This window comes from Mytilus trossulus, chromosome 9 (genome assembly GCF_036588685.1).
Source record: "Mytilus trossulus isolate FHL-02 chromosome 9, PNRI_Mtr1.1.1.hap1, whole genome shotgun sequence".
Lineage (NCBI taxonomy): Eukaryota > Metazoa > Mollusca > Bivalvia > Mytilida > Mytilidae > Mytilus > Mytilus trossulus.
The window spans coordinates 48,395,727-48,418,905 of record NC_086381.1 but is presented as its reverse complement, the minus strand read 5'-3'; the positions used below and the strand labels follow the sequence as shown (position 1 = coordinate 48,418,905).

The following is a 23,179-nucleotide window of genomic DNA, read 5'->3' as shown; positions in this document are numbered from 1 at the left end:
AAAATCAAAATCAAAGAATTTTGTCTCTCCTCAAGCTATTCAATTTTTCTAAGTTATCAGAATTCGATCTCTGTCTTTGTGTTGTGGTTATAGCATTTTGTGTGAGTTTCATATACTTTGGTCAAACAGTGTTAATTGGTAAAGAGTTGGAGAGAAAAAAAAGGCAAACTGTAGAAACATAAAAATAGCAATTTTCCAAGGTATAAAGGGGCATAACTCCAGAACAGTAAATAACTCAATTATGAAAACAATATTTTAATATAACTTCAGTTAGGCTAAGTGAGCCTTAAATCTCACCAGCTGTAGGATTCTCTTCACTGTGTTGAATACCCATTGGTGGCCTTGTGCAATTTTCTGCTTTTTGGTCAGGTTGTAGTCTATTTGAGATATTCATTGTTTCTATTCTCAATTTAAAGACATTGTAACATCAAAAACACTAACTTAGTGTGGCAGATGCATATGAATGAAAAAAAACAATTCTTCTAAACATATTTTTATTTAACTACTAAAGATGGCATGTTACTAGATGTAACCTTGAAAAAATAGATCAGTTTGTTTGAATGGTAGGCACTACAATTGTTTAAAGGAGATCAATTATTAACATTAAATCTATTGACCAGAAAATTATAATAATATCATATGTGTACTAGCTGAGTTATGACAAGAGTGTCCCCTACTAATCCTTTTTGACTGAAGACACTAACATATTGAATATTCAACCCTTCTTTTTATTCAAAGTGGCTTATCAATTTGACTACTTGTAAGGTTCTTGCACAGCAGGTCAAAGTAGGTAATTATCTTTTAGAGATTTATTAAACAGCACTTTTTTTTTAACCAAATTTCTGAAAATCATTTTTTAACCTAAAAGTTAAGATTCATTACTGCCATTGCCAAGTATCTATTTAAGTCAAGATTTTTTCAAAAATTTTGATACAATTTTCATTCATATTGGTTAAACATTTTCAGTTGCACAAGTTAGTCTTAATTTTCCCAAATTTTATAGGAAAAAAAATATTCAGGAAATTTACAGCAAATTAGATCAAATTCTCCAAATAAATAACCAACCGTTACTCTGGCATAACTCAGCTAACAAAAATTTAAATAAATGTGCATTTAATATACTAATTATTCACCTGAAATTATTTATTTGTGATAATTTTTATCTTACCCTGCTTTGTGTAGCCATGTTAAACAAAATTTCAGCATATTTTGAAATACAGTTTTTATGACTACAAATATTTATAGCCGCAAAACAAATATTGAGTAAAAAAATGAGAATCTATCATAACGCAGGATGCTGGTGAAACAGAATTGGAAAAAATACTAACACAAACAAATCACATTGCTTTAGTTTGACACAATTATTGATATAACCATCTGAAGTCAATGTTGTCTTTTGAGATTGATTCTACTAAAATTAGCTTTTGGGTTTTTGTTATTTTGGATTTGGGTATATGCCACCAAAGACCAAAAGTTTGTAGAAGCTCTTGTTGATGGTTGTTATTTGAAAGTTACATGATGACATTTTTTAGACATATATATTTATGCTATGAGAGTATGAATGTTTTATTTACTTCAATTCTTTTTTATATAATTTTACTCCTTTTTTTTGGTATTTTGATACATAAACTATTTGTTCTAAATAATGCATCTGAAACCAACATATAAAGGGTAACACTTTTTCAAAAGCATGCCATGTATTAAGAAGATTGTCCTAAAAAAAATTCACAGTTTAGTAAAAGTCAATAGCACTGATATAAGGAAAATGTAAAAATAGTAGATGTGTGTCAGTGGTGGATCCAGGGGAGGGTTCCAGGGGTTGAACCCCCATTTTTTTGGAGGATCAATGTATTTGAATGGGGACATATAGTTGGAACCCCCTTTGTCCTTGGTTGGGACCCCCCCTTTTAAATGGCTGGATCCCCCCCTGTGTGTTAACTCATCCTGCATTGCAAAAAATTCCCTTGTTTTTCTTGTTTCCGAATCCCTGTATTTCATATTGTATAATTATATTTTGTGCACTTCTTGAAATAAAATATTGTTTAAACTAAACTAATAAATTCCCTTCTTTCATTATTTACAGTTTGCCATTTATTTCTAATTGGTTACCATTTCATAATGGAAACAGAGCTCCATAAATAACTTGAAAATACATATTTATTTTATCACTGTATATTACATTTTAATATTGTAAATAAAAAAAAAAAAAAAAACCAAACATCTACAAAATTGTGTAACTATGACTTAAACTAGCGTGAAGTCATCTTGCTTGCATTAATATCATTGTTTCCTCAAAAACAACTAAATCAAATTGTTGAGAATATAAATTTGTTAATTATAATGACTGTGGAAATTTATGTGCTTTAAAATGAAAATTGATGTCTTTCAAAAAATAAGGACTTGGCACAATCTTATCCTACTGTCCAAATATATTTTATTTTCTGAAAAATAGATTATGAACTACAAGGAATAAACATTTAAATTTCATAAAAAAACGAAGATACAAGGAGAAAAATAGAGATCTCATATACTATCCTAACTATTTCACTAAAATAGAACATGGCTTATATATATTATACATAGTTTTCAAATCAAAAAATATACACATTCTTATCTTCTGTCAAAATCAAATAACCTAAAGATACTTAATGTAACAAATTTTGGCATTCAAACATGTCAAATAAAACAATCTGTAAAATTCAAACCTAGAAAAATATATCTTTGCCATTTTTTCTTTAAGCATTTGACTTGACTTATGGAGATCAGCACTATTTAAATTAAATATTTTAGTTTCTTGCAAAAGAGTTAATGGCTAGTATATCCATATTTTTATAACAAACTACAAAATATTGTGATTCGTTCAGCCAGTTTTCTATATTTACTAAAAAATATCTGCCAATTTGCCATTTTTTATTGATCACTTAATGAATTCTTGATGACAAACATGGGTTTAAATAATTCTGTTATGTAATTTGATAGAAAAACAAAAGATTTGTCAGTAAAAACTTTATACTGTAGTAATCCTTATATAAAGACCATTGGCAGATTCTGAACACTCTATTTTTGTTCATTTGGACTTATCATACCTTTTCCCTAGTCCTTTTCAATGGGAGAACCAGTAATAGTTGGTAGGAAAGGGAAATAACTCAATTGTTTTAGTTTTTAAGTTATACATAGTCAATAAATCATAAATCAATGTTTGTAAAGAGATATAAGAAAATAGAAAGAATAAAATTAAAACCAAAAATAACTATGTTTTTCAGACAACCCATATCAGATTTGTTATATAAAAATAAAAACTTAAAGTCCAAAATGTTGTCAATAGTCCATTTGCCAATTACCAATTAAATTCTGTTATTACACACTTTTTAAAACAAATTACTTCCCTTTGTCAATCGTCAACTTGTTCCATACCAGACACAATTGGCTTTTGCCAATGCACAGCATGATGGATTGTGAGTGATGTATCGTCTGTTTAACTATTTTTTCCCCATAAGGGAGACAACTAAAAAAAGGATATCTAATTACAGGGTAAATTTTTACAGGAATTGGCAAATAACCTATTTCCACAGGTTTCTCTCTATATATATATATCAGTAGGTTATCATACAAATTACCATACAAATAATTCAAGTATATATATATAAATATGTGTAATACTACATAACATGTATCGTAATACAATATTGCACCAATACCATATAATGCTTTTTATATTGTATTTAATATACACAAGATACATAAATACATTGGGTTCTTATTTCATATATTAAAGTTTATACAACAGTTAATTTGACTATATCAAGAATTAATACATAGAAGAGTTAATATAGAAAAGATGTTGGTAAATACTCTACTTTGGACCCGTAAACATAACATTTTGTCATTTTATAATTTTCATATTATCCAATGAAATTTTGCAATAGCCAATTCAAATTTTCTTCAGCTCTATGATTTAGATATTGCAAAAATAATCAAACCATATAAAATGATTCAAGTTCAAAATTGAATTTTTGATCAAATTTAATTTCTAGTTCAAAATTTATACAAAAATCCCTGAACTTAAAAAACAAACCACAATTTAAAAGGACAACTCCCCTCTTCCCCCAAAAAAATTAAATTTAATGGTTTCAGTTTTCTTGGTCCCTTGTTTAGGTAAAGGTAAATATAAATGCAGTACAAATGTACTATTTAAAGTTTTGTACAGTTGATTAACTACAGTAAAAATTAACAATTTTTGTGACTTGGTCAGGTTGTTAATAATACAGTTACTATGTGAGGTAGATCTATGCTTGTGTTAAGTGAAAGGACTTTACTCTATAAATACTGAGGAAAGTCACAGGCCTTGAAATTCTGGTTTGTTATAGTGTATCATACCAGCATACTGTGGATTCATTTATTTTCGTGGGTATCAATTTTCGTGTATTCAGGAAATCTCACATGTTTGTGAATACTTAATTTCATGATTTTGCGGAAGTCAGCATATAATCCTATAGGAAATTTGTCATTTGGTTTTTATTTAATATCACGATTCACTTGTACCTGCCAAATTCACAAAAATTGGAATCCTACGAATAAGAATGAATCCACAGTATATAATTTCCCAATGAATTATACAAATACATTACAACTTTTTGTCTCTTAAATTCAATAATATATTGAGGATGGCACACATTTCTGGGATTGTAAGTTTTATATGCCCTCTAACTTCAGTTATTTGGCCTTCCAATTTGTTTTGATTTGATCCCAGCGAATAAGTGTTTTTTAAGATGAAAAGTGCAACTAGAATACTAAATCTTTGATATCTATTTTCCAGATTTCTGAAAACTATTCCGAAATTAAGGAAAAGGATCTGTTATCTAATTAACATACATGATAGGCTTTTGCTAGGAAAAGGTTATCTTTACCCTCTAACCTAGAACAAGTAGAGCCGTGTTAGAATTATATAATTGTTTTTTGCTATTAATTTTTGGAGAACATATAATCTTAAAAACAGTTAAAAATAAATGATTATGGAATCAGAGTACATATATTTATAAAAGAATTGTAGAAAATTATTTGTTTAAACAAATTTGCCTTAAGGAATTATTATTTTGATGTAGACTTTAACTTTTGGTTATCTACATCCATGAAATCATCAAAAATAAGTACTCTCTAATATTAATGAATTCTACATACACAAAAATCTATACATCTATTCAATTCAGAAAATAAGAAAGGCAAATTTACATTTATATGTCACATAGAGAATGTTCATAATGAAAAATGTTTGAAAATATAATATACCTTTGTCATCTTTATATAATATATAATGACCATATTTCTACTATAGAATATACACATATGAATTAAAAATATATTATATGGGGAACATAAAGGCACATACCATATGAATTTTATGGTTTTAGAATAAAAAATATTTTCTGAAAATAAGGAATAACAAGAAACAAATAAACAAAGCACCAAACTTCATAAAATATAATCTAAAAATACAAGAACACAATAAGGAGTTTCAAGGAATATCCATGTGTCAATTTGTTTGTTTATCTTTTCTTCAACTAATAGCTCTATTTTATATATAAATTTTAGGGGTCAGTTTATTTTAAATAAGAAGAATTTAATGATAGAAATCTAAATATATAATAACAAAAGATTTAGGTAAGTAGACACATAAAAAGCGGTATAAAAAGATAAAGAAAGAAAGAAGTGTAGGGTTGTTTTAGCTAAAAATTAATGTGAAAGAATGTCTTGAAAATGTTATGAAAAATATATAAAATTTCTTGAAAAGTATCAAGAACATGAATAATGTGAAATTAACAATACATATGAAAATGTTTTTTAAATATCAAATAAATTATCACAGGGATAGGAAAGTAAATGAAGAATAAAAAAGTTAAAAAACAAAACAAATATAAAAACATCAACAGAAAAGAATCGTTATGAACATAGAAATAACTGTTTAACAAAACTAAGATTCAACATAATGTTATGTACATGAAAAATAAAAAAAAAATTGGTCTCATTTCTAAATTTCTGTTAGAAAGATTTCAAACATTGTGATACATATTTTGTACTTGACGTTTGACTATAAAATGTACAAGGATGAAATAAATAAATCATATTTATACACGCAAGAATTCATATTTAAATAATCTAACAGTTTCATGATTATCTATGATATAAAATCTTCTGACATACCGTTAATATAGGACAATCAGATGTCAAAAAGTGGTACAATTGTTTTGAACTGTTCACCATGTTCACTGAAACAAGGTTTCTACTCTAAATTTTTACTCAAACATAATTTCCTATTGCAAATTATTCTTTTAACCATTTGATTTTGTAGCTCCTAATGTTTATTTGTCACATTTCTATGGCTTTCTCAAAGAGAAACAATCTAAATGCAGCAAATCTATATGAGTAATTTACATCGGATATGAATAATGCAACAACTTTTGAAGTAGAATTCTTAACATTAAATTTGGCCACATTTCAAATTCTATTCAATACGAACATGAAGGTAATGCTTTCAACTAATTGGCTATACACACAACTTTTGTATAACATGTCAAGCACTAAGACAACGAATGTACTTTTTTTGAATAACTATCAATAGTATTACAATTTTAAATAGTAATTCTATTTTTTGAACATGAAGAACATGCTTCTACTTCTACAAATCTATAACACATATACATACGACTTTTATGTAAACATTTTTATGTACTGTGGATTCATTTATTTTCATGGGAATCAATTTTCGTGGTTTGAGGAAAACTTACATATTCGTGGATATTTAATTTCGTGGTTTTGGCAAAGTCTACACGCATTCCTGTACAAAATTTGTATTTCGTTGAATATTTGAATTCGTGGTTCTCCTGTACCCACGAAATCCACAAAAATTGTTATCCAACAAATATTAATGAATCCACAGTACCATATTATACTATATTTGAACAACTATCAATATATTACAAAAAATTAGCGCAGCAATAAATGACAAAGCATTAAAACAACAGACGAGGTATTAAGATACTTTGAATCTATTTTAAACCCAAAGAATACTGTAAAAGAAAAGAGTAGGCATATTGAGTCCCACTAAAACTATACATCTTATCGATATTAGAAAATCAGTCAAACTTTACCCAAGAATCTGTCCTGCTTGAACTTTCGATGTCATACAACAATCACTTTTCAATTATGGTGTCAGATATTTTCTATTATCATGATTAAATTTGCCTTCAAAATTTTAGGGAAACTTTTGTGAAGTCCAGTAATGGAGGACAAATAGTGATAATGTTCATTGTAAAACTAGATTTTGTACCTATAATAATTTTATTATTTCAAGACTTCATTTTTTTGTCTAATGTATCAAAGTAATATGGATATATACTACGTGTCATGGTAATAAGAAAATAAATTTCATACAATAATTAATTCTATGGTGCTGGATCAGTAGATGGTCGATCGTTTTCTGGGAAATCAGCCTTTGTATTTGTATTACGACGACGAGTAAAAGCAAGAAGTTTTGGAACAGCCTTCACTCTGTTTCTGAGTGAAAACCTCTTCCCAAAACCTGCTGTAAATAGTCTGAATGAAGATTTCTTCTTTGGTCTTTTTAACAGCCTTCCTGCATATGGATCTGTCTTCGATGGTTTGAATCGCCCAAACTGCCAAACAAGTACTCCAAATGTGATGAAAGCCGCTATTGCAGGGATAAAGGCAATTGCCTTCACTGCTAAACTATTATCATAAAACCGTGAATTCATTACGCCATCTTCAGTAATATATGACTGATTGGTCAGTGGGTTGATGGTGGAATTCCTGTAACTAAAACTCATCAAGGTTTCGTTATGGTTGTCTAAGCTAAAATCGTCATTCACGGTATGAATTTTCCCGTCGTTATCAGTATATTGTCCATAATCATACGGAGCGTAAAATATCTGATTCTTCCACATGTTTAGGTCAAGTATCATAACAAGGAACAGGATACCATAGTTGAACCATTTACCTGTAAGACAACATTTTGGGGTTACTGTGGATTCATTTATTTTCATGGGTACCAATTTTAGTGGATTGAGGAAAACTTCCATTTTTGTGGATATTCAGTATAATTGATAATAGATTTGGCAAAGTCTGCATATATATTCCTTAAGGAAATTTGTGATTTGTGGAAAATTTTACTTTGTGGATCCCCTGTACAGACTTTGGGTCAATTACATCGGAATGTAATTAATTAAATTACACATTACATTGCAAAAATGATCAATTACATCAATTACACATTACACTGTTTTTGAAATGTAATTAATTAAATTACAATTACTTTACTAAAGTAATTAATTAAATTACACATTACATTTCGTCATGGTACTTTTTTTAACAATATTATACATGCATAAATAATGCATGTGTAAAATATTCATGTAAGCATAGTTTAAGCGTTGCATTTGATAATCATTAGCTATTTAATGTTTTGTCACTTAGTCTGAATCTCTCTGGTCTGAACACTTTGACAGCAATTCTAAATAGTCTTTCGACACGAGCTAATGTGGCAGATATTTCTTGATCAGAACATGGAAGTTCAATGATCAGAAGATTGTCATATTGAAAGAATGGGGAATTGGTTCCTTTTAACTTGCAAATACATCAAGGGGTATTTTGACATTACAGAAATGAAGTCATTTAAATTTAAAACATAATATAAATAAAGATATTATATATGAAACATAAATATTATTTTTTACACTAAAAATATCAAAAAGTGTCTTGTCACAATATTGAAAATCATTTTTTGGAACAAATAATGCATGTAATATGTCTAAATATTAGCAATATTTTGCTTATTAGATAAAAATACATGTAACAGTGGCATTCCCCCTGGACATTTAAATCTGATTAATTGCTGTTTGTTTTTACAGCTGTTCATTTTTATTTCTTTAATCCTTTTGTGTATACTAATTTGACAAAATGATTGTGTGCAGTGATTTTAAATTCTAAATGAACTGTATAAGAAAGATTTTTCTCAGTGACACTTTTTTTTGGTTTTTGTTTAACAAGGGGATTAATTACTTATCAATCTATTTAGTTAAGATATCTTTCTTTAAATTGAACCCTAATATACAATTCTCAATTTTTTTTAATTTATAATTAAATGATAATTTGAAAGAAAAAAAAACATCTGTAGGTAAAATAAATATAAATATACATTGTAACTTCAGTATAAATTATAGACTTCATATATTAAAAAGTATGTGATATCAATATTTGAAAAAAAAATATTATTTTACAATTTATATTATTAAACACAAATCCTTATTTTTAACACCATAAAAGTATATGTAATTGAAATGTAATTCAAAAGTAATTGAGCATTACATGCTTTTTTCAATGTAATTAATTAAATTACCATTACATGTAATTAAAATAATGCTCAATTACACATTACATTCAATTACATGGAAAATTGTAATGCATTACACTTAATTACCATTACATTTTCAATTACCCCATCCCTGCCCCTGTACTCACAAAAATTGGTATCCAATGAATATGAATGAATCCACAGTTTACATGGTATATTTCTTCATTAAACCAAACAAAATCTATTTTTTTATTTTGTTCCCAGAAGTTACCAGATAATTGTTTTTGTCTATCATAAGTTTCAAATATTTTCACCAAGTACTTGAATAATACTCAATAAAAATAAGTAATATTGGTACTTAATTAGTGATGCTGAAATTTCTAGTTACAGTTAAAGGGAAAATACTATTCAAAGGATGATTCAAATTACTGTAATCCATACCTATATTTCAGTGGCTGTCGTTTGTTTCTGTGTTACATATTAGTTTTTCATTTATTAATTTGTATATAAAACTAGGCTGTTAGTTTTCTTGTTTGAAATGTTTAACATTTGTCATTTCAGGGCCTTTTATAGCTGACTATGCTAGAATTTGCTCATTGATGAAGAATGTACAGTGACCTTTAGGTGTTAATTTCTGTATCATTTGGTCTCTTGTGAAGAGTTTTCTCATTGGCAATCATACCACATCTTCTTTTTTATATACATATTTAAACATACCTGTTATATGGATCTGCCATTTATCTGGTCTGAAGCATTTAGGAATGTCAAACCTGATATGGGCTGTGTTTATACCAGGAAGCTTTATATCGATAGCACTCACAAAATATGGAAAGTCCCAATCCTGAAATAAAAAGATCTCTTATGGAAAGTTGTCTCAATACCAACAGTGTTCCAGCTAGACCGTTTTCAGAGAGCGCAGCGCCCGCCCTTTGCCGAGTGGCGACCTTTGCCCTTTTTACAGTTTCCAGGGCGCCCTGCCTTTTTTGAAGATCGATTGCATATTAATTTGTTCATATTGATATGATACGCTAATTACTAAATTTTACCTGGGGAAAAGTTTATGACTTTGTTTACCACCCCAAGCTAATCAACGGTTACAACTGGTGTCATAATCTGTTGTTATAGGTAATCCGTTTTATATCGGATGGGTCATTAATGATCATAAACACTAATTCATTCAAATAGAATAGGTCTGTCGGCAATTATCTTTGAGGAAATGTGCATACAACTTGGGCACAATTTGCGATGTTTACCGTAGTTTCATGGAGGAAACGTAATGACAGAAAGTTGAAAACCATAATAAACTCGTTGAAGAAATTGTTTACTTGTTTTCCGTGAAATAAACAGAAAATTCAGACGTATTTGTCATTGACTGCCTTCATTTTGGATACGAAAATAACAAAATCGGCCGCCATATATTGTGATCATATTTACATCATATTTATGTACTGTTTATAATCCTCCAAAGAAGGAGCACACCCAAATAAAGAAAGATAACTCAATCTGAGTTTTTCCCTAGCATTGAGTAAGGCAGCAACCATTTGATTTTCTGGGGGGGGGCTATGGTTTTTTTTGGAAAAAAAAGTTTGTTTCCAGGTTTTGGTGAAAAAAATAATTTGTTTTCGACCCTGAGAAAATTTTTTTGTTTGTTTCACCCGCAGCTGCCACTATATATATATGTAATGCTAAAATTGAAAGAAATTTTTTTTTTTCGGTTTGTCGCTAAAAAAATAGATTGTTCTTCGCCGAAGGCAAAAAAAAAAAGTTTGCACAGAAAAAAAAACATAGCCCCCCCCCCCCCCCCAGAAATTCAAATGGTTGCTGCCTAACCCATTTACATATTCTATTATATGTCTACATACTTCTTGCTTTAGAATATATATGTTTAGGTATTTATTTTGAGTTATGGGAAAAGTTAAAGAGGGTCTTAGTAGCAGTGTTGGTAGGGTGCCTTGGTTACTTTTTCTGTATTCTTTATTTTTGATACAATTTAAGCACAGCAGGGGAAGAAAGGTGAAACTGGTAAAATGTGGCAGACCATAGAAACAGTATGAAACATAGCATCTTTCAAAACATGCTGCATATAAAGTTCAACTGTGCCAAGCAATGATAAAAAAACTTGTGTGACAAGCTGCTTGACAAGTTTTTCAGCCTTAAAAGTAGAAAGATAAAGTTCTATATGGGCTAATGATGTTGTTCTTGTATAACCTGTGATTCAACGAATAAACACAATGTTTGATTAACATCTTTTATTAAAATATGCCCTTTTCATATTATCATATCGCGTGTTAAATGCCCTTTTCCAGGATTGGCACCCTGCCCTTTTGAAATCCTAGCTGGAACACTGACCAACCATAACACATCTTATTTTTATAAGAAAAGAATATTGAATTAAGGTTGGTGAACAATAAAAGAATATGATATTTTTATAGGTTAGTTGGTCATCTCAACATGATTGATTTTTCTTGCTTGAGAAAGAGTGAGAAAAACAATCGAGTAACTATAACCAATGATAATCTGTTTATCACTATTTTGTCTATGATGACATCGGTTTACATTGGCAAAAGCACATGCATCCTTAGTTTCTAGCCTTAATTTTTCATATCACTCTACTGTGCTCAGAAAGAAAATTATCAGTCAGTAAGATCAAAGAAAAATTTCGTAAAATAGCAATAAATAATATTATCAAAATTATTAATCAGAATATTTTCCCATTACATGAGTCTGCTCACAAGATGATGTAGGTGTCTTTTGAGATAGTATTAGATCAATTGTTGAGCTGTTTTGATCATTCTGGTAGAAATAGTTTATTAGAATTTTTTTGTAGATCTAATTATGCATAGGAAGCAGGGTCAATTCTTACAACATCTCAGTGGAGTGTCAGCAAAGGACAGTAACATCAGTTACAAGGAAGCTTCACCATAACCATAGATTTCAGAGTTTTCAAATTCAAGTCTTAATGTTAGCTTTACCATTACAACTTTATTTTGATATTTACAGTTTCTTTTATATATTTTTGAGTTTAGTATGACATCCATTATCACTGAAGTAGTATACATTTATGTGTTAGGGGCCAGGTGAAGCATGCCTCTGGGTGTGGAATTTCCTACTGCATTGCACACCCATTTGTGGCCTTCGGCTGTTATCTGATCTTTGGACGGTTTATTGTCTCTTCGACACAGTCCCCATTTCCATTCTCAATTTTATTTGTGTATATTTAAAATAAATATTACCTGTACAACAATTAATATATCCATGACCAATATAAAGGATGCTAAGAAAGCTCGGGAAACCTCGTTGCTGGATAAGAAGTCTCGATGAAGTTTATCCCATTGTATATAATCTGTAGCGATGGTGAACAGAACAGTGAAAGAAGTAACTGATGTCACGATCCAGAACAAAATAATTCTGTTATATTTTCTATTCCACCATTTTCTGACTGGTCTGCCCCAGTAAGGATATAGCTTCTCTTGAAGCATCATATCTGTAACCTGTTGAATTAAGAAAAGTTTGACTATTTACAATTTGCATGCAAAACTTCTATTGAATATACATGATATAATTTGGTTTGTAAAAAGTATATATTAAGAGCAATTAGAGATAAATTCTGTTCAGAAGTGTTTAAATAATTTTGTGAAGAAAACTATCAAGTTCATTTAACATATTGATATATTCAAAGTATTACTATTAGCCTTTACCCTAATCAATACTTATTCTCAAAGTTCAGAATTAAATTTTATTTTAGAATACCCCCCTCCCCCTCCCCCTCTTAAAAATAAATGGTCATTTCCTAAGGAAGAAGCTACATGAACTAGCCTTTTTATATTGGACTTCAAATTCAAACAAGAGCACGCTTTATGTATATCTATTTGTCAAAAACAACTAAATAATGAATACAAGTACCATCCAAGCAGTAAAAAAATCTCCACACCAGGTTCCAGTGGCAGCTGCCTTCATAAAAATAGAATTGGATAATCCTAGTAATCCAGATATTCTATAATCTTCTGTGGAACTTCCTCCAGCTAGGAGGAAAGCATTATACAACCAGGAAAAGATAAATACACTGATCAGTGAGGATAAAAACATAATCATCCAAGATCCTTGGTCTTCACAGAACATCTTCAGTCTCAACAGTTTACCTGAAGAAAAAAATAAGGATGTAAATAAATGGAAAACAAGTTAAAATCAATATTTTGTAATAAAAGATTTTGTTAAGATTTGACAATAATTTTTATAATGACAGGTGCAACAGTTATCTAAGATTAATTTGTTGAGATTTATAATTTTCAATGATCTTCAATGTTTTGTGCATAAAATTCATGTTCATATACATTAAAGATCTTCCTTTTTCATAAAAATGTTGTCTTTCAACTCTAAATTATTATCAATCTCCTCATTTCCAAATTCCCTAAATAAATATAATTTAGTGCACAGATGCAATAAAATTCCACTCCGAAAAAGCGGCAATAAAAGTCAATGTTACCCAAGTAAACAGGTCAAATAACTTTTATAACATGCTTAAACTTGACATATTACATGTCTTATACATGGTGTATTTGTATGCATACTTATTTTATCAAATCCAGTTCACTTGTACACAGAATATAGATTATTTTGAGGCTCATGCAAATGATGATCTATAACCAATTGCAAATGCATGATAAATAGTGTAATCATGGTAATTGAAAACAAACTTAGAAAATGACATGCATTTAATTAAAATACATTTGACATGCCATTTTGTTCCTTATGTTAGATACCTAAATGTATTATGTATTGTACTTAAGAAAATAAGAAAGACTTTCTTCATATAAAAATTATCAAATGCATTGGTTTTTTGGGTGGTATTGCATATTACCACAAACTGATGACAGATTTTCAGTTTTATACAATAAAACTAATATTAAAATTTAGAACCTGATTTAATTCTAAATCTGTGTTATCATTTTACACTGACTGACACTTGATTTAATGAGGAGTTACAAGTGTGCACAGCAAAACAGCATGCAATCTTGTCAATGTTTCGGTCAGTCAAAAGCTAAACAAAGATGTTTGAAAGTTATTTTGAAGGAAATTGAAAGAAATTCAACTTGACTTTATGTTATGCTGTTCATTTCAATTTTTCAATTCCCTTTTTTTAAATGATCCTTATAAGTTACCTAGGTCGATATAACATGAAATTATGCATAGTTTTTTTTTTTAAATTGTCTCCCTTTTTTAAGAACAGTTCACACAAGGTGAATCATTTAAATTCACTATGTAACCATAGTAATACAGAGATATTTCATAGTGGATCAATATATGCATGATTTGCTGAAAAATTCATTGCAAAGAGTGAATTTTATTTAAATCACCTGCATTAAATATGTGCCTGAGACATGGTTTGCAAAATACACCATGATGACACATTCCATACATGTTCATAAAGGCTAGCCATCATACCATGATTCCTTCTTTCAATCACAAATTTATAAAATCAGCTAATAAATGTGTGCTTGCATTTGCAATTTGTCAAACAAAGCTCTACAACTAGTACAAGTTGGGAGAAGTGTACTAGTATCTGCAAAGTTTTTTTTTCTTCCATTCAGTAAAGGTGAAGTCTGGTTATTTTTTATTTTTCCTATTCAATTTATTTCAAAGACAAATGAATGATATAGAATTAAAACTTCTTTACAACTCCTCCCTACTTCCCTCAAAGGAAGAGAGCCTTGTTAGGAAATACAGTACACACAAGGCAATTCAATCAAAAACCTCTTTTAGTGGTCATTTGTGAATGCTGGTGATCAGTGATGATTCCCTTTTAAGGTGGTACCCAACACTTTCACTAAAATGTATTTGGCTCTTTTAATTTTCATAAAATTTTGATTAAGTATTAACTTTGACCCTTTAACAAAAATATAAAAATTTCAAAAATTTTGAACCAACCGTTTTGTCAGAAAAATTACACTGGTTATATAGTAGTTTGACAAACACCAATTTTTATCTCCCTGTATTGTTAGGTACTACCTTAAATACCTTTCTCAGTTTCTTTAAATATTAAATAAAGTAAGTACTGTACATTCATTTATTTTCATGGTCTTCTTAAGCATTTTAAAAATTGTTTTCAGGTGGATATCAGATTTTGTGGTTTGCCAAATTCTAATTATAAGTCTATATAGAGAATTTGTACTTTGATGAACCTTTCAATTTGTTGTTCCATCATAGCCATGGAAATTGGAATCCCACAAATAATAATGAACCGAAAGTTTGTTAAAGAGTCTTTAATCTGGTTTATCATCCCAAATTACCAGCAATCACCCTGATTTACTGAAAATTGCCAAACACCAGAAAAAATGATTTTTGTTTTTTTCTGAATATCCTTGTGAGTATACTGCAATGTTTCATGTGTGTTGCATGTTTTATATATATGAAGAAAATATAAATATATTAGCATTTGCACTGCATTGTAATATGTACAGATTCATATCATAAAGAAAAAAGTGATGTAATTAAAAACATTGAGCACTTACCAAACTGTTGACCATAAGGGGTGAAAATATTACTTCATTATAAGGAATGCATAAGATGTAGTGATCGTTTAAATTTTCTAATTCCTAGTACATACATGTATTATGTAGAACTATCATGACTATAAAGCCAATGTAATGGTATTATCAAATTGGCATGACCATATGCATGTTTTTGTAAGTTATACATGTACATGTGTAATATAGTCTATCATTAACTTATCTTGTATTACATGTAGTATCTTTTATTCTTTTTTTAATGTAAAACAAAACCCTATGAAATGTATTTCTGCCATTAACCCTAATAAAATAGTTGTAAACTAAAACTAATAATCATAAATATAAGGTACTACTAATTTTATATAAATGTGTCTTTGTTATTATTATGGTTATAATACTTAAAATATGTATATATATATATATATATATATTCATGCACTTACAGAAAAAAAGCTTGTGGACTACAAGCTTCCCAATGATCATCCCAACAATTATAGCAGAAAACCACAAAACAACTTTTAGTAAGCTCCATGCGTTTGATGGGTACCTTGTACACACAAAAGCAAAGTCATTCCCAACTACTGGAATATTGCATTCTTTTTTACTGTGGGCTACAGGATCTTCAGCATAAATCAAGAAATTGCAAAATGTTACAAAGTAGGCTATAAATAACCTAAAATACGGGTGCTGGAAATAATATTTGAAATCTTTGGCTTCTTTATATGAGAACTGACTCAATGCATCTAATTGGTCTTCAGCTGTAACCTTGGAGTAGCCGTCTAATTCATCAACTCCAGCTTCAATAGTAATTTCATCTATTTTATTAGTTGGATTGTTTAGTTCTTTTCCATTTAATTTTATAGATGGTTTTTCAGAATCTGTTCCATTTGTAGAAGGTTTTTCTGAATCTTTTTTTGTGTCTTTAGCTGTTTTGGGATTTTTGTTTGATTCTTTTTCATCAGTGTCAGTTGCCTTTGTATGTACATGATGTATATGAACAGTCATATCTTTCTTGGTTTTGCCTGAGTTTTCATTCCTCTGTTCCTTGCTATTTCTCTTGTTTTCTTTTGGACTACTGTTGTTAATGTCATCGGTAACCGTGGTAGCTTCGTTTTCTTTTATTGATCTTTTCTTCTTTTTCTTTTTTGGACTTTTACTGCTTCCATTTCTCTGAATTTCTTTGTTTTCGTCATCGTTTCCTTCCTTCTTTTCAACATGTTCAACTAGTATGTCTTCCTTTGCAACATTCTCCTCTTCTTTGCTTTCATCTTTCATAATGTCATCTTTCCCGTTACTTTCCTTAGAATCATTATTATTATCTGCCATGACAGAATTCTGTTGATTTTTTAGATTATCATCTAGATCTATGACCAGTAATTGGTCTTGACTAGAAACGCTGTGTTTGTCATCATCGTGGTGTTGTACATCAACTATGCCAGGAATTGAAACAGAATTGTTCGCCATTTTAACCTCATCATATTCCACCCATCATGCACACCAGCTCCTGAAATGATAAAACACCAAAATAGATCATTTATAGATGTTTCATGTACATACAAATGTACAAACATAGATTCAGTTCCTGACCAGGCAAAGATGGTGTGGTACAAATGACAAAAAGTGCTGCAGTTTACATGTATGGTTAATCATCTTAATTATTTTTTATTTAAATCCTATATACATTTACATGTACAAGTGACATGAGTGATCAAATGTTGTTTTTTTATCAGGTAATTTATAATCAATGCAGGATATTATTATCCACATGACCACAGCCACAAATACTAGTTCCTGATTTTTTTCCACCTATATTTTAACAAGACTTTGAGAGTATAAGGTGAGAAGATCAATCGTTGTATAAATATACAACTTCCAAGCAATCATTAAAAATATTTTTTGTTTCGTATTAAAGGAAAATTTATAATTTGTCTTATAGAATCATGAGAATAGCACATTAGAAATATTTGGCCAAATTTTCGACAAACTCATACAAGTGAGAGGTTTAGCTAGCTATAAAACCAGGTTCAATCCACCATTTTCTACATTAGAAAATTCCTGTACCAAGTCAGGAATATGACAGTTGTTATCCATTCGTTTGATGTGTTTGGACTTTTGATTTTGACTTTTGATTTTTGATTTTCCTTTTTGAATTTTCCTCGGAGTTCAGTATTTTTGTGTTTTTACTTTTTAACACCATGAACATATTCTATTCCAATAATAAAAATTACATGCAACTAGACAACATTTTCAAAACCATAAACAATTCAGTTTTCATTTAAGTGGGGAGAGTTGGCAGAGCTCAATATAAAAAAGAAGATGTGGTAGGAGTAATCATTAGCAATGAGACAACTGTCCACAAGAGACCAAAATGACACAGACATTAACAACTATAGGTCACCATACGACCTTCAACAATGAGCAAAGCCCATACTGCATAGTCAGCTATAAAAGGCCCTGATATGACAATGAAAAACAATTTAAACGAGAAAACTAAAGGCCTCATTTATATAAAATCAAAGCGCGAAAGCGCTGTAAAGGCAGTTAATTACAGGTTGTGTGTATTTCTAGTCCAGTTATATCATTATCTTCCATAGAACAGAGGTGGTTTGTAGAATTTAAGATTTAGAAAATTAGGTCAAGGTCATATGACACCTACCAGGTAGACCTGTACACCTTACAACCATGCCATACACAAAATATAGAAGACCTATTGCAAACAGTATAAGAAAAACAGACCAAAACTTAACTATAACCACTAAACCATGAAAATGAGGTCAAGGTCAGATGACACCTGCCAGTTGGACATGTACACCTTACAGTGCTTCCATACACCGAATATACAAGACCTATTGCTTATAGTACAAATGTAGTATCTCAGATATGGACTTGACCACCAAAACTTAACCTTGTTCACTGATCCATGAAATGAGGTCGAGGTCAAGTGAAAACTGTCTGACGGGCAAGAGGACCTTGCAAGGTACGCACATACCAAATATAGTTATCCAATTACTTACATGTATAATAAGAGAGAATTTAACATTACAAAAAATTTTAACTTTTTTTTCAAGTAGTCACTGAACCATGAAAATGAGGTCAAGGACATTGGACATGTGACTGACGGAATCTTCGTAACATGAGGCAACCATATACAAAGTATGAAGTATCCAGGTCTCCCATCTTCTAAAATATAAAGCTTTTAAGAACTGAGCTAACATCGCCGCCGCCGTATCACTATCCCTATGTTGAGCTTTCTGCGACAAAAGTCGCAGGCTCGACAAAAAAACTGCCCCAACCTGGATTACCAAATCACCCTACTTGAGAACTGTGTTAAATCCTGTTAATATTACTTCTGCCAACTGGTCCCATCTAATGAAAATGGGTGAAATCTAGATAAATATATTATTAACCAGGATGAATTTAGTAATGCCAACTCGCCCCACTTATGGAAAAAGATGTTATTCCATTTAATATAAGTTAAATTCCTTATATTGCATTTTGATACATTTAACTGGTTTCTTTTCAATTGTTATGCAAATAACTAAGCTTCAAAACTTACAGTTATTCTTCAACAATCATTTTTTTTTTAGAATTATAATCTCAGTATATATCAATAATAGTAATTAAATTAATTTTTGATTTGTTTGTATTCTGTGTAGATTAGTTTTCATTAAAGTGGTGCGAGTTTTTATTTTTAATTGTATATATATTAATCTAAATATTACCGTTTTTTTATAAGTAGGGCTAGTTGGCAGGAGTAATATTAAACAAGATTTAACCAATTTCACATGTGGGGCGATTTGATAAATCAGTTTGTGGCGTTTTTTTTAAAAAGTGGGGCGATTAGCCAGTGGGGCAACTTGTCCTGCTTTCATTTGAAGGCCCCCTTGAAGGTTTTGTATGACTGTATGGACCATCTTTCACGTAAAACCCCCATGTGCATTTTGAAAAGTTGGCAGATATGTTTCTAACTCCAGGCAAAATCAACCGGTATATATGAATGAAAAAGAAGTTTTCAATTAAGGCTCTGTGGCCATAACAGCTGTCTCATTAGCATTTTAACCACTTCCCATATTTACAATTAAAACAATAGAAGAAAATTATTCAACGCAAAAACAAAACTTGCTTGTAAATATGAAATTCTCTTTACGGTATGAGTTTTTTCTCATTGTTTGAGATTGTACAGTAGTACCTGTAACTGCTTATACCTATTTCTTATTCACTTTTGCTTGATAAACTCACTAAATATCAAATACATTGTACCACATCTCCATATTTTTATAAGCATTCCAATAACATGAACAATTGGAATTCAATTCTATATATACCAAAGCAAAATGAACTGCACCACTTCCATTCACTAGTATGCATCTTTTGGCAAAATACCAGTTCTTAAATGACACAATATATATTTATTGATAAAAAAATAAAATTTAGTATACAACTCTTTAACAGGTATAAAAAAAGCACAGCTGTGTCATAACATGTGAAATCTGTGCTGAAAACATAGACATTGATGGTATTTGAGTAATTCCATATGTGAAGCTCAACATTAGCTCGTCAGTTGGTGGTGGACAGTTATAGTTCCTTTCTGCAGGCTAGGATGAATGACTTTTCAGGAAAACCAATTTCACAAATCAAAACTTTCCTCTAGATTTCTCCTACAATATTCATCCAGTTTAGTTCTTTTGTTTTAATTGGACACCGTCCTGATATTTTATTTTGCAAACCATTCAGTCTCTTGCTTGCAAATGGTGCATGAAAATAGGATGGGTATGGCAGTAGACAAGTCTCTTTAAAGTGGGTTTGTGCCCTGAAAAAAAGTTTTATAACTTAAGTTTTTTTAAAACGTGTGCAACACACATACCCAAATAACTATAACATAGAAGAGAGCATCATTCGTGTCAATGTTTTGTTCCTGTTTACATTGTCATTGATATTTTTTCAAAAAGCCTGAGGCATAACTCATGAATTCCTGTCATTACATCCTAAATTAACATAATTACTGCTAGAATAATTATCAGTATGATATACGTACACTATCATTGTACAGCCCATTAGTCTTCAGTATATAATATAATTGTTGCATTCATTCACTCCTGTATTCAGTCGTTCAAAAATATTTAAACATCAACAAATGAACTTTAATGAGGACAAGAAAACACTAGAAAAGATACGTACATACAACCCGTGTTTAAGTGTATTTGAAAGAGAAATATATCTGGTTAAACGATGTATAAAGGAGGAAAAATTGTAGATATTGCATTACGATGCTTTCTACCTAATAGCACGTGGATATGTTTACATATTTAGACTTGACCCAGTATGACCCGTACCTTGTAGGTCACCTCCGTCGTTTAAACACTAGACTACAGTCGTGTAAGACAATAAAAAGCTTAAAGTAAGCCTGTACTATTTGTGTGAAGTAAATGTGTTTGTTCTGTACATTTAAATTGTTTTACCTGATAGCAAGGACGTATATCTATCCGTTTCCTTCTCAATTCACTTTGTCAAATTCTTCGAGCTTCTTCAAAACATACGTATTACTGCGCCCGGAAGTAGAAAAATATGAGAAATCCTCGTAAAATAATGCTATTTTCAATTTTGTGGAATCCATTTTGTTATATTTATTATACAAAGATAAAAAAAGTTACGATTAATTATGAATTTGCATATCATTATACGGAACGTTTATGGACTATTTTCCATAGCTGTAAATCGGTCATTTTGGCGGGAAATCATGTACACATACACACGTAGATTGGCTGGTACCCGATCGTAATGTTACACATCACATATATCAAATAGCTAATACCCGGAACGTAGTACCGGGAACCAGGATAATACGTAGACAACATACAAACTAGAACCGAAATTGACTATTTTCCATAGCTGTAAATCGGTCATTTTGGCGGGAAATCATGTACACATACACACGTAGATTGGCTGGTACCCGATCGTAATGTTACACATCACATATATCAAATAGCTAATACCCGGAACGTAGTACCGGGAACCAGGATAATACGTAGACAACATACAAACTAGAACCGAAATTGAAAACGCTGTACGGTTTCTCGTTCATAAACCGAATTCCGCTTTGAATTATAGAAGATGCAATATTAATCATGTTCAGTCGACTTTTCATTGTTATATCAACGTCTGAACTAATTAAGGAATCTTTAGATGTCAGATAACACTCGAAATTGACCCGACCTCTTTCCACACAGAATACACATAATGATAGTTTGTAGTCAGGTTGACTGCTTATAATGCAAAATACACACTAATAACAAGTTCTATAAAACGAACAATACACACTGATCGTTTCATTAGTCCCCAATGTAAATGAAAGAAACAAAAACCATATTATATCATAAAAAGAAGAGGAGAAATTCGAACATTTCCAGATCTATTTCTGGCCAAAAGACCCCCTGCAAAGATTGCGTATGAAAAGATGAACCTCATGACTTAAAAGTCAGGCCTTAAAGCACTGCCTTTAAAAAATGATAAAAAACATATAAACAAACGACAACGACTGAATTACAAAATCATGTATTCATTTAGATTTTACTTTTTTCATTAAGTAGGCAGGAGTAAATTTAGCAGGATTTACCCCTTTTCACATGCATAACAAGTGGAGCGAATTTTGTAAACCATGCAGAGTGGGGCAATGTTTTTAGACAGTTAGTAGGTGGGTCGAGTTGGTGAAAAATGGGGTGATTTGGTGTGGTGCGATTTGTTCTGCTACCTTATATGATCTTATATGAATAAAAGATTGTTATAGTGTCACCTGGGACTATTATACTTATTAATTAATCATAGTCCCAGGTTTCACTATACAAATCCTTGTATTAATACTAATAGTGTCACCATGGTCACAGATTTCACCAATTCTTACACACATTTTACCTCTCAATAATAAAACTTTATGGCAATAAGATGATGGATTCTTATTTGTCTTGTGTTTGACTCTTCATATATTTGACCAAGGCACACCCTTACATACATGTACATCAGATAGGATGGATTAACAATTTGATGACACCCACGTACAAAAATGTTATGTTGCTAGCACCATATTCTGTATGTTTGTGTTAGGTAATAACATATATAGTAAAAAAAATTTGTGAGTGTGATATCTGTTACAGTAACTGATGAGAAACAATATACCATTACGGCTATAATAAAAATCTTGACAGTTTTATGTGTCTGGCATGATTTCACATAAGAATGTTGACATATTAGTTTCGTATTTAAAGATATTTATTTATTAAAAAGTAAAGGAAAAACTTATCAATGAATAAATATG

At 30.4% G+C, this 23,179-nt stretch overlaps 1 protein-coding gene across 1 annotated transcript; it reads right to left on the bottom strand.

Moving 5' to 3' along the window:
* Positions 1-4,133: 4,133 nt before the first annotated feature.
* Positions 4,134-23,115, bottom strand: LOC134683040 (transmembrane protein 117-like). The gene is made up of 6 exons (XM_063542062.1): positions 23,041-23,115; positions 16,314-17,374; positions 13,268-13,503; positions 12,598-12,855; positions 10,082-10,205; positions 4,134-8,011 (listed from the first exon to the last, which is right to left on the bottom strand). The coding sequence occupies exons 2-6, from the start codon at positions 17,332-17,334 to the stop codon at positions 7,440-7,442; spliced, it is 2,211 nt and encodes a 736-aa protein (XP_063398132.1). The 5' UTR covers positions 17,335-17,374; positions 23,041-23,115; the 3' UTR covers positions 4,134-7,439.
* Between the last annotated feature and the right edge of the window lie 64 nt (positions 23,116-23,179).

Coding starts and splice junctions, on each gene's coding strand:
- LOC134683040 (XM_063542062.1), bottom strand. CDS start 17,334: ATGGCGAACAATTCTGTTTCAATTCCTGGCATAGTTGATGTACAACAC. Junction 13,504..16,313: donor AGTCCACAAGCTTTTTTTCT/GTAAGTGCATGA, acceptor TTTTTTCTTCAG/GTAAACTGTTGAGACTGAAG. Junction 8,012..10,081: donor ATGGCAGATCCATATAACAG/GTATGTTTAAAT, acceptor GTTGTCTTACAG/GTAAATGGTTCAACTATGGT.